We start from the raw sequence: 12783 nt of genomic DNA on the forward strand, positions 1-12783 counted from the left end.
TTTACCAAGATTCTGCATTTAAAGTATGCTTTCCAGAACTCTTGAATTTTGCGGATTTTGTATACGCATATGTAAATATATATATATATTTAACACTGAAATATGGATTTATTTTGCTCCCACTCAATATCCTTTTCTTTTCCTCTTTGCTCATATATACCATAAAGTGCAATAAAATTGACTGGGACTTTTTGATAGAGGAGCTGAAGGGTGCTCTCATGCTTTTGTTTTTTAGAGCCTCTGCTTTGTGACATGTTAATTAAACAAAGGAAAATCTGAAGACCACATTTGCCATGCTAACATTTTTTTGCATCTGAAAACTTACAGAATATTAAAATCAAAAATAGGATTTTTTTTTTTTTGTCAAGGCAAAATAAAAGAACAGCCAAACTCCATTAAGTCTAACCAAGGAATTCCTCTAACAAATTTTGCAACAATGCAAAGTGAAGCAATAACTTCACCTTAAATTTCCATCTACCGCTTACTATGTGTGGACACAAGTTCAGAGAGGGACACATTTGATAAACTATTTCCCCATGTGCTCTTCAGCTCCTAAGACCTTAAAGGTATCAGAGCAAAAATGCTCTACAAACTCAAGGGAGATCTACAGAGACAACTGAACAGGTATATCAGCATTCACTGCATAAACAGAGTTTACGTATCCGAAGTGTATTAGCAATAAGAAGTCAAATAACACATACATGCTTTGTTGGATTCCTGCTTAGAAGCTCTAATCCTCTTCGCTCTGATTGCAAAATCACCACTGCCAAGCCTGATTTCTTGGCTTTATCAAACTGTGCATGAAGCAACTTCATGGGCTGACACACATACACCTCTATCCATGTGACTTCACAAGCACCAGGTTGTGCTTCAGCAGATCAAAGTACATGAAGTCAAGCTATAGCCAACACCTTATACAGCTGGCACTCATCCTTCTTCCTCCAAGTAAATAAATCAACACCTGTGAGCCAGGAGGAGGAAGATACTGTTGAGATTTAACATCTCTCAATGACAGAATCAGGGCTAACACGTGCAGCGGTGCTACTTCAGATGAACACTTTCACATTTCACTCCATGTGTATTCTTTGGGAATAAGCTCCGTAAGCAGTTTCATTAGAAAGATTAAATTCCAGAATACCAAGGTTGAGTAAATAAAAGTGGATCAAAGTACATTTCAAATTAAAAGCAATTTGCAGATCTGGTGCCTTCTTAGTTGTATCTAATGCAGGTAAGAGAGACAATTTTGTGTACAGTCTCAAGAGCAGGACCACCACATTTACTCTGGGAAATAGAAGTGATAACTTACAGTTCATCAAAGAAAAGAGCCCTTATTTTTTAGGAATTTGGGAGAAAAACAATGTTAAGAGGTAAGTGTTGCAAGAATGTGTATGTGTGTTTTAGGAATTGAAAACTATGCCTGTTTCTCCATTTGCAATGATTTGCTATTCAAATCTAAGCATTTAAAAATGGGAAACAGTAACAGTTTCATTAAGGCAATCAAGAACATAAACCCAGGAGATACAGCACAAAGGAAGACTGATTTGAGAACAAAGGAGTTAAAAGTCACACATAGTCAGCAATGAGGTTATCAAAATGGAGCTTTTACACATGCTAGACTAATGTCAGTAGTGATAGATAACAAGAAAAAAGAGACAGGGGCAGAAGGAGAGGCAAAGGATGGAAGATATTCCACAAGAACAAAAAGCATGAAGAAAGAGAAGAAAATCTGGCACTTACTAATAAAAGAATCAAGGAACTCAGGGAGAAGAAACCTGCAGTCAGAAAACAGAAGCTGAGCCAAAAGGATGGGTTTGCCCGGGAGGCAGTTACATGCGTACAAGTGAGTGGGTGAGGACATGGAGAAAGAGGCATGAAATGGTAAAGAGACTGTGAGAAAGTGATGAACTACAAGCACAACTGTAACCTGGTACACATTCCCATCTGCAAGTAAATACAGTGAGCGTCCAGGTTGAGAAAGTTCTTTGTTGTATACACCTGAAACAAGACCCTTCTACCCCTTCTATGCTCTTAAAAGCTAATCTATAATGTCACCTTGGGCATATCGGCAGAGTAAATAATCAAAGCAAGGCTCTTAAATGTAAACACTGGGTTATTATAACTCCAGTTGACTGCTTCAGATGTTCAGAGAAGGACCAAGGTGCACAAAGACGGTAGGAGAAAGAAAGAAGATCTGATACAGGGATTACAATTACAGCGGAAACCGAGTGTTTCTGTTATGCAAACACATAGAGCATACAAAAAGGTGACTCATGAGACAGTGGAGGAGGAAGCCAGGAAAGAAGTGAGGAAATGGAATGAGCTGAAGATATACATAGGTATGTTTAACACATTTATCTGCACCTCTAACTTGTCAGGAGACACTTGGGCAATCGCTAAGCGACCTACAATTTGACACTACCAATCATCTATCTTCCTTAATCACTTTGCAGCACATATTGATACAGACAATGATTTTGCACAACAAATACCAAACTCATGAGTAATACTATTAAGTGCAATGCAGACAAGCCTCTACTACCTCAAAAAAGGAAATGGCGAAGAAAACACTTCTAGACAAATAATGAAAGGCAAATCCTCAACAACTTAAAACATGAATGGTATGGTTCTTCTGACAGTTGCACTACTGTTAGTCAGAAGTAATTCAGGTTCGGAACTCTGGACTTCGGACAGCGTTAGGAACTTCCTGCTGCTGCCTACATTATCAGTGCAGTGGAAAACAGAACAGTGTGAACATGCTCCACTAAATTTTATGTTGAAATCACAATTCCTCAAACTCTCAGATAGTTCAGAAACACTGCCAGATTTTGGAGGCCAGGTTATCTCAAGTGAGGATATTCCTAGCTATGCTAACCTTTAGTCATAACATTTGACTCTTAAGTGGCTTACCCTGAGTCTTGCTCCCTTGCTTAACTCACCACTGCTACCCTTTCATTCAAATTTCTCATTCATATGTGATAACACCTTTACAAAACAGGTACTGCACGTTCCATGTGGGATGTGCCATACTGCATACCTTGCTCAGCCTAACTAGGATCAGTACCACAAGGAGAGCAATAGAACGGCCAAATGAAGCTTCTATGCAATAACTCAGCCTCCGTATCTTTCACAAACAGGTGGGGCACGCACAGAGGGACAGCCACTGGAGTAAATAAGAACTATAGTACTTTTATGTAGTTTTAAAAAGTTAACACACCCCCATACTCCCCCCAAATGGAACAATAAATCCGCGAATTTGTATCATCTCTGGAATGCCAACAGACCATCTAATCTGCACTGTGGTAGTGCTGCACACACAAACAACAAAGACAGAAAACATCCTGGGGAGTTGTGTCAGTGATAATTTGCATGCCACCTTATCGTTTAAAACGTTTGCCTTCTTAGTATCTAATTAATATAAATACAGCTGTACTTACAGACAGGGTAAGCCTGATCTCCTTATGGTTACAGTTTTTTGAAAGCTTTTTCTTTAGTGCTTTAACTGCATCTTTAGGCCTGTGACAAATTAAGTAGAAAAAGTTACCAGTGAAGTCAGACTGCTTTTCTAGTTCATAACTTCATCCCAGAGCCAAAAATACGGGCCAGAGGTACAAGACCAAATTCATCCCTGATTTTACACCCACATAAAACTAGAGCAATTATCCCACTGATGCAAGCAAAATCACTTCACCATTGAGCTAAAGTAGCAAAGCAGTGAATCAGGTTTGTTACTGCAAACTCTGCATTACTCCAGAGACTTGTGCAGAGAAATTAAGTTATTCTCCTCTGAAAAGTCTCCTCCAAAATTATATTATTTCACTGTTTTGCAACAGATTTACTTTTCCAGCTTTTATTGCTATGAAAGGGAATAACAATTGCCAACTGTATCAAGAGTTGACTGGTACCTATTTTTCATCTATGATGCAATTAAAAAATACTCTCCTGGGAGTGCTGTCAGGAGTAGGGGTGTCTTGGCTAACTCCAACCTTATAATTGCAGGATGCTTTTAACTCATCTGAGTAATTACCATGTACGGATGGACAACCCATTCCACCTCAAAGATAGTGGCATTTCTAGCCCAGTCATTCTGATGTCTATATATATACACCCCATATCTTTAAGCTATCTATGTAGGAGGAAAAGGGTGGAAGATGGTATCAAGCTTATCACACGTGGAAAACAGTTTTGCCTAATTAATATGGGCTATCTATACTGTAGAATTATTAAGGCCAGCTCATGATCAACAAAAACAAGATGTCCTAAAGTCTCTTTAGGATCACTCCAGAATCTAAGACAGAGCAATAGGCACAACCACCGTATTTCAATAAGAAAAAAAAGAAATCTTTGTTGAAAATATTTCAAAGCAAATAAAATTAAATGGGTATTACTGCATTTTTTCAGTTTGAAATGTTGTTTAACTTCATCAGATAAAACCAGCGATATATCTGTTTTTCTTAATTCTGTGTCATACCCAGCCATATCAGTAGGGCATCAAGAGCTGGATGGGAACATGAGAGCAGAGAAGAAAACTTCCCCTGCAGAAAGCTGAACTACTATTATTCCACTCCTGCTTCTTTGCCTCTCTCACTGAAGCATCTGGAGCATCTGGTCAGGAGTTGGATACTGTATTAAAAAAACCATTTGCCTAATTAGATACAGCAGTTCTGCTGTTCTTCGTACCCTGTTACAGACTGCGACTAGTAGTTGCCTAGGAGGAAGTTATAAGGAGTTCCTCTGTAAGCATAAGCTGTGCACATAAGGAAATGTTTAATAAAAAGCTTGGCTGCATAGAAACTCCACATAGAAACTAACACTGAGGGTCAAAGTGTGCTGTTACTTATGGCAATGACCAGAGGAGAGTTATTTACCTTCCAAGCTCTAAGAGCCATGGGTGAGAGTGTGGGATCCAAAAAAAAATGAAAGGAAAAGCTGATATAAAACCACCAAAACCCACCTGTGTAGAAACTTAGGCACAGCTCACCCTTCTGAAGCAAGTTTTCCAGTTGGTGTTAAAATATGCCACTGATAGCAGGAAGTTCTCGCAATGCACCACTAAAGCACATCTTACATGAGAACAGATTTCCTTCTACAGGTAAGAACAGGGAAGCACAAAGCAGCAAGTGGCTGAGTAAACCAGAATGTGGCTGTTCAGTGCAGGAGACCACCTATGTCCCGGTTGCCCTGGGTACACACCTTGGTACAATGGATCCCACTGAACAAAACCCCAGCCTTAGCTTTGCTCCTGCTGTGACAGAGGCTGGCTGAGACACTTCACAGTGGGGAACTCTGATAAAGTTAGAAGCATGAAGCTTTAAACAGCATTATAAGCAACCAAATGCTCAAGGTCTTTTTTCAGGCTGGGTTTTGCAGAGCACAAGGACACCCGTTTTGCCTGACAAACAATACAGGTTACACAAAATACATCAGACTCGGGTGAGAAACCTATGTTACCACCTTTCTCTACCGCCTGGCTACGGGGAACAGCCCACACACCTAATCTACAAGTCCCGATAGCTGAGCAAGAGACACTGAAACAGACAAAACTCTTCCTCTAGGAATCAAAGGTACTTGCTCCCTGCTGCTACTTTGTCTGGGGTAACTTTATACACACATTGTAAGCCGCCTGCTCGATTCTGACCTGCCCTCGAGCAATGCCGGTGCTACCTCCGAGACGAAACCCGGCTGTTCTCAGCCCTGCAGGTAAGGGGGCTGCAGCAGAAGCTCTGACATTGAGCCGCCCCCCGGCCCAGTGCCCCCCGCAATGCTCACCCCTCCTCCGTCGCGTTGATCACGTCGCAGATGTGCATGAACTGCCCCCAGTCCTCCGTCTGCAGCGATCCAAGCGTCGCCCGGTCTGAAAGGCCAAAGGGAGCCGCCGTTCAGCCGGACGGGAGGCGCGGGGACGCTCCGAACCGCCGCACCCCCCACGGCCGGGGCCAGCGACAGGGGGGAAATGGCGCCCCCCTGTTCCCCTCAGGCGGACTGCGGAGGCCCCTCGGTACTCACCGACCAGGCTGCCCACGGCGGTGCCGAAAGGGTCCTTCGGAGCCTTCCCGAAAGCCATGCCCGCTGCTGCCGGAGTCGCGCGGCCTCTGAGGGGCGGCAGCCCCGTCCCGTCTCGCCCCGTCCCGTCCCTCCGGATCCGGCCGCTCCCTTCCTGGGACCGGGGCGGGGCCGCCTCCAGGTGCCGTCGCGGCTCCTCGTTGGTGATCACGTGCGGGCCGGGCAGGCAGCACCGTACGGGCTCTGCCCCGCGGCACTGCGAGGCCGCGCTGGCTCTGCTGCGCACCGCATCGAGAGGCCGCTGCTGACCCGGCCCGAGCCCCGGCCCCTCACGGCCCCCTCCTCGGGCGGTGTTGGGACCCCCGAGCAGCTCCGGATGGTACCGGACAGCTGAAGGCACGGGAACCCGGCCATGCTGTAAAGCAAACCTCGGGAACACCCGGGTCGGACCGACCCAGGGCTCCTGCTGGCGCCTGTGGCTTGGAAACCGATGTTAACAGCAACAGAAAAAGGAAAAACACCACCCGTGCGGCACTCACGCACAGACCTGCTCCGTGGCACAGAAGAGTGATGGTAATTCTGTCTTTACAGGTGTTTTGAACAACTTTTTATAGCATAAGTGACTTAAAGGATCAACTTTATACAGCTGTGAAGATCTTAAGGTACAAAACCATAAAAACATCAGGTTTTCAAGTGCAGCAAAATAGAATGTGCGCTTGTAAACTCATACCTGATGCAATTTGCCGGTTAAATTGATTGCATATCATTCATTCATTTTAAAACAGCTGCAAACACAGGGTGGCAACTTCGGCTACACCATACAGCAAGCACATTTCAGACTTCAGCATCCCCTGCCGTGAAATCACTGAGACTGCCCACTGCTCCTGCAGCGTTCATACGTGTTTTCTCAAACCCATGCGTCCTTTTCTGTTTAACAGGATTTAACAGGAACAGATGCACAGATCTCAAAGAAGCAGGGAAAAAACAAACAAACAAACCAACCACCAACAGCGCGTGTAAGTTACAGTCATAAAGTCATCCTTTGTATTCTGCAGGAACCACTAACACATTCCTCTCACCACATACGCGCTTCCACATGTGGGACTCTCTTGCTACAATTACTATCAATGCCTTCCATTGTGTCAGTTCATCTCATGTCTGACTGTATCTCAGGCCTGTACAATACTTGGGAATGAATGTGGCATGAATGAGAATTAAAACCTCAGCTGTAATTTGTGTTGACTGAGAGTTGTAATTATTTCAGTATCAAACATGTGGAATCATATTAACTAGCATTTACATGCAGCTTAATCAGTTATACAGTCAGAACATGATATAACCAAATAAATTATTTGCCTGACGTTAGAATTTCATGAATTAACAAAGCTCTATTTGCACTGATTACGGAAGGAGTTCTTGGGATAAACTCGTTTTACTTTCTTCTGCATTTTGTATAACTCCATGGCCCCATCTACTGGATGGCTTTAACAGAGAGGCTGGAAAAGAACATGCTTGTGTTCTTGCAGTATCTCTACAAAAGCAAGTTGTTACAAGAACTTTTTGGCAAGTTGATTATGTACAATGAATGTAGGAGCTGAGACTTACTCTTTCTATAGTCAGTTCATCACAGACCTTGGTGAGGTTCCATTCTAAGGAATGTATCTCAATTTTCCCTACTTCTGACACTCGTCATCTGGTTATAAGCCAGACATCATCTGTCAAAACAGGAGTTTGCTTATTCTCAGTTGCAGAATTTTGAAAGACATCCTCTAAATTTTTTGGTATTTATCTCATTTGCTCTTTACCACCAAAACTGAAAATACTGGCCTATTTAAATTAGCCCTTGTTAACCCTGCAGTGTGAGTCAGAACTTGTTCCAGACAGCATACTTTATTGAGCTACTAAGAGGAAAAAAAAATATCTGATGAAGCCTGTTTGTTTCACTGGAATTTACTGAATAAAGTTACTCACTGAAATCAGCTACTAGTCTAGATCTGTTAACTGCTAGAGAGTTTCAGGTTCTGCTTGAAACACGCCTGCTTGACTCTTCAGCTTTTCCCTGGAGTCCTTGGTATTTATGAGTTGGGGGTCAAAGAGTCCCAGGAGAGTCCTTGCAATTCTACTGTTATTACAGATATAGTATTATACTTAATTATTACTAGTAAAGGACATTTGCTGTCTTTTTGCAAGCACACAGAATGTGTTATAAAAAGAAAGAAGGAAGATGGTAAATAATTTCTCTTTGCAAAATGTTTTGAGACAGAAATGTTTAGTGGCATAATTTATGCCCGCCTCTTGAGCTAACATGTATTATGCCAACATAGGCAAGCTTGTCAATGTACTTTTATTTGTACTAGAGATTTTGTTGATGTTGCTATGTCAGTTACAAATATAAAATCATATCCCTAATTATGATAGCAATGCAGAGATTTTTTCAATCTAGTTCTGCAAGTTATAGAGCTCAGAGTTACATATCAGTAATTTAGATTTTTAAAAATCACACCTTTACCTTATTTAGTCTTCAATCCTATTTTCAAGGAATCACACACACATAATACATTGAGTGAAATACTTAAACAGCTGTCATGTTCATAAACTGATTTATGATATTGACTTATACCTGCTGTTATTTGTTAAATGAAAATCATAAACCATGGTCATGACTTCAGGTTTAGTTTAAAAACAGAGAGATTCTAAAAGATCATTATTCAGCAGAGATTAGGTGAGGAGTTGTAAAGTACTGCCTCCTCCCATCTCCCAGGATCTGTATTTACTCTCACAATCTTTACCAGGTGAGAAGTAGTCCATTTTAGTGTGATTCTCCCTTGTTATCCAGTACAACAAAGACAGGATCTGCGGGATTCTCACTGTAGCTCATTAGACCATATGCTGGTTATGGCCTGTGCTGGTAGCTCAACTTGAACAAACAGCTAGAGGGCTAAATCAAATCCCTTCTGCATCATCTCCATTTGCGCATTGCCTTCAGATAATAGCAAACCTAATGAGGAGCTACTCGAGCAAAGTAAATTACTGTTTGGGACCCAGAATAGTGAGCTGTCCCCAAATATCTATTTAATTAATTACTAATTTATTGGAAAAAAAAATACAAATCCAAACCCTGTTGTGTTAACAGTGTATTTAATTTGCCTGTGTAGAAAAGAGGAATGAGTATTAGCAAAGGGAGGGAGGTGCCTGTGGCCTGCAGAGGGCAATCTGGTTCAACTAATCTCGGTTTTTCTGCGGTGGCTACTCCAAGCTAAGGATGGTTTATGAAAAGGCAATTCCCTATCAGCCATATTGGCTTTTCTCATATACACAGTGTGCTTCAGATGCAGCTCTTTAAAGTTATAATGCTCTCTTGTCATTTGACATGTTAAAAAATAATGGCTGTATAGACAATGCAAAGCTCTCAAAGGGTTATGGAATGGGGTGTTTCTCAGGACTGTTGACAAGGGGGTGACAGTTAGGTTGTCTCAGTTCTGTGCTCTGTTTCCTGGAGCACACACCCTCAGCACACTGTCACTGCTTTGGGACTTCCCCATAAACTTGGACAAATCTGTATTTCTCCCCCCTTCTAAAACACTGAGAATTCCAAGTAAAAACCATCTTTTTAATAGCACACTATGGGAGCCACAGCTGATTGGAAGCTAAAATCACGTGTGCTTGTTTTCCATATGGCTGAGTGTAAAGACTTTCAGAAACAAGTATTTTACATCTATTAACTTTTTTGTGTTTAAGTAAGATATTAAACATTACCTCACTCTGGGATTCTACCCTCATGCTGCAGTGGTAATCCAAAAGCTTTCCTGCTTCTCCTCCCTTTCAGGAAACAATCCTCCTTTTTCCCTGGAGCAAAGCTGGAGATAAATGTTTTGTGGTATATTTAGGGAACTTACCAAAGCCTTTTCTCAAGTTCACCTTCTCAGAGACAAAGATGCATCATCCATTTCCCCCAGCTTCTCTCCAGAGACAGATTTTCCTGCAATGGATTCCAGGTTTATAAAGAAATCATGAAATCATTATTATACTGCAGAATACTGTGAGTCTTGACTCAATTTTCCTGTATGAGATTAATTATTAAATATACCTTATCCACTGAAGGCAGAATCTTCTGCTTGAATCTCACAGGAAAACTTACGAAGAAATCAAAAACCTGCCTGAATCTTAACTGGCAGGAATTGTAGCTAGTTTTCTCATGAATGGGATATGGCTGATATATATATATATATACTGCTGCATAAAGAGCAAGCTCAAAATGGAAAATAAGGTATGAACTCAGTAATTCAGATTTACAACAAGCTAGCATATGAAAAATTGGGAACTTTTCTATCATCTTGTCTGCAAAGGAAGATGGCAAATAACTGGGTCACATTTAAGCTGACAATGAGGAATATATGAATTGATGAAATGTCTCTCTCCATTGAAGCTCTTTAAAGAGCTTTATTTCGTAGGAGATCCTTTGTGAATTTTAGACAGCTGTAAAACACAGTTGTCCAATTAAACCAGGAATGCCTCCTGAGTTACCATGACACTTTCTAATCTGTGGTACACCACAGAACTTCTAGGTCACATATGGTATATACATCACTGTGCTACAAGCTTAGTTTAGTTTTGTTTTCAAGTTACTAAGTACATGATAAAAATCTTTCATATCTCCCTCTCAGCTGCAATACAAATTTCCTTTGTCTTCAATGAACAACCTTGGAAAATTCTGGGCTATTGGTACACTTGTTTAAAAAAATACAAGTGATGAGGTTTTCATTTCTAGGCGTGCTGAAATGTGGTGTAACAACAAATAGGTCTCTCTGCTGTTTTAAAACATAAAGCAAAAGAAGAATCTCCAAATCCTTACATATCAAGTCTGTGGTATAAGGATTCTTTCAAAAGATGCAGGAATCAGTCTTCATCAACTTGAATCAAGCTGAAACTTTCAGTACCAAGAACAATCTTGATTATTTGGACACCACTGCAATGATCAGCGCAGAAAGCAATCCTGGAAGAAACCAGAATCCTTGCACATTAGCAGCAGGTATGGCCTTTATCAGGAAGGCAATTTTTCTCTTTGTGACACTCCACTTGAAGTGCAAAACAGTTCTAAGCAAAAGCTTAGTTCAGCACTGTTCTTTCTCACTTTCTTAGTATTTAGAGAATAGCAACAACTAAAACCAGATCCTTTAAAAATACACATTTAAAGAAAATAGTTTTCAGGCACTGCATCTGATTAAATATTTTCAGCAATATTTGACTGCCCACAAACAGCCATACTGGCTACTGGAACAAATATCCCAAAGCTTCATCATTAAATTATGGACTGGTAAGTCTGTGTCACCCACAGAGCCCTGGTTCAAATCCAGACCTTTTCCAACTACTGTAATGCCATGCTGCTCACATGGCTATCTCCTGTCCTAATTAACCAGGAGTCTCAGCTGAGCTCTCTGCTGGATTTTAATTACAACATTATTAATTCATGGGGAAAAAATTGACAGATGTTTCAGGTTGGTTGCAGCAACTTAAAAGGCAGGTGCTTGGCATGAAAACTCAGAAATGATTAAACAAATGACTCATGGATTTTTAGGTGTTTTAAAGTGAAGTGAGCAGTGTGCATAGTACTATGTAGGATATTGTAGCGCAGAGTGACTTCTCAGATAAAAATAACAATAGCAACAGATTTTGCTCAGTCTAGTTTTTAAAATTAAAGAAGCTTATAAATCTGTGTTCCTAATTTGATTTGTGGCTTTTGCTACATTTTACTCCCTTTTCCTCTAAAAAGAACATTGAGTATTTCCTTAGGTTGGTAGTTATGCCAAGGTAAAGGATGGAACTAATTGGTTACTCAGTAATGACCATTACTTAAACTGAGCATATAGAAAACATGACGTCGAAGACTAATCTTCATCTATCTCTTGTAAGGGACAACAAATGTAATAATTTTACTAATAACTTCAATCACTTGACAAAGCAGGTTAGAAAAATGTCAGCTCACATCAAATAAATGCATTGCAGGAAACCCAAGCATGGCCTGAAAAGCTACCCAAGGACAGCATTTTAACGAAAGCAAGAAGCAGCCAGTGCTGTGATTTTGAGCTATCCTTCAGTTACGCTGTTCCACAGGAGTCTTTATCCAAGTATCACCCACGGTGATGGTGCACACAGGCTCTTAGTTGAACTGGGGAAAGAGGTGGTAGGCTTTTGGTTATTAAAGAGGATAATAGGGAAGGAAATGTTACAGAGTTTGTGTGGTTTGTTTTGTTTGTTTGAACTGAACATAAGTGCACAATTTATGGTACTATCCTCTTCAGAATGAGCCATTTTGTAATCTTTTTTCATGTGTTAGTGTCATATAAGAAATGACAAAGCGTTTTGCCCATGCTAGGATTTTCTTAGTGCTTTTGTGTTTTTCTTAACAGAAGGCCAGTTCAAAGTACATTTCTCATACAAATCAATCAAAAAATGATTCAAAGCCAAAAAATCATTAGGTTTCATTGACAATTCAATGAAACTGGGTTTGAATGAAACCAGATTCCCAGGAACAGCTCTGACTGAAAAATCAGTATTTGATTATCAGAGGTGTTTTGTTGGAAGAACTTCCCAGCAGCTGTAGATTTTACCACACACTAATTGCCTCAGAGCTTGGAAGTTAAAAAACCCCAAAGAGAACCTCTTTCCAATAGTGAAGACAGAGCTATGGGGACCCACCAAAGACCCACTTGAAAGGCAGTGATTTTGCTGCTGTCAGTGGAGAAGATTTTGCCAACTTGTTAAACGGAAAGAATCAGCTCCATA

At 40.9% G+C, this 12783-nt stretch overlaps 1 protein-coding gene across 3 annotated transcripts in view; it reads right to left on the minus strand.

Annotated features, from left to right (window-relative positions):
• The window catches only part of TOM1L1 (target of myb1 like 1 membrane trafficking protein), a 30343-nt gene extending 17560 nt beyond the window's left edge, over positions 1–12783 (minus strand). The window contains exons 1-3 of one of the 3 annotated variants that reach the window (XM_061377412.1): positions 6004–6225; positions 5767–5851; positions 3435–3513 (exon numbers count right to left, since the gene is read on the minus strand). In XM_061377412.1, coding sequence (XP_061233396.1) covers positions 3435–3513; positions 5767–5851; positions 6004–6061 — 222 coding nt within the window. In that variant the 5' untranslated portion in view covers positions 6062–6225. Of the gene's footprint in view, positions 1–3434; positions 3514–5766; positions 5852–6003; positions 6317–9896; positions 9980–12696 lie in introns of those variants that run through there. The other 2 variants (XM_061377413.1, XM_061377414.1) reach the window with 2 other exon arrangements.

Source organism: Neopsephotus bourkii, unplaced genomic scaffold (assembly GCF_033783945.1).
Source record: "Neopsephotus bourkii isolate Nb327-2 ecotype Australia unplaced genomic scaffold, CSIRO-AGI_Nbou_v1 NB_1749, whole genome shotgun sequence".
In the NCBI taxonomy this organism is placed as follows: Eukaryota; Metazoa; Chordata; class Aves; order Psittaciformes; family Psittacidae; genus Neopsephotus; species Neopsephotus bourkii.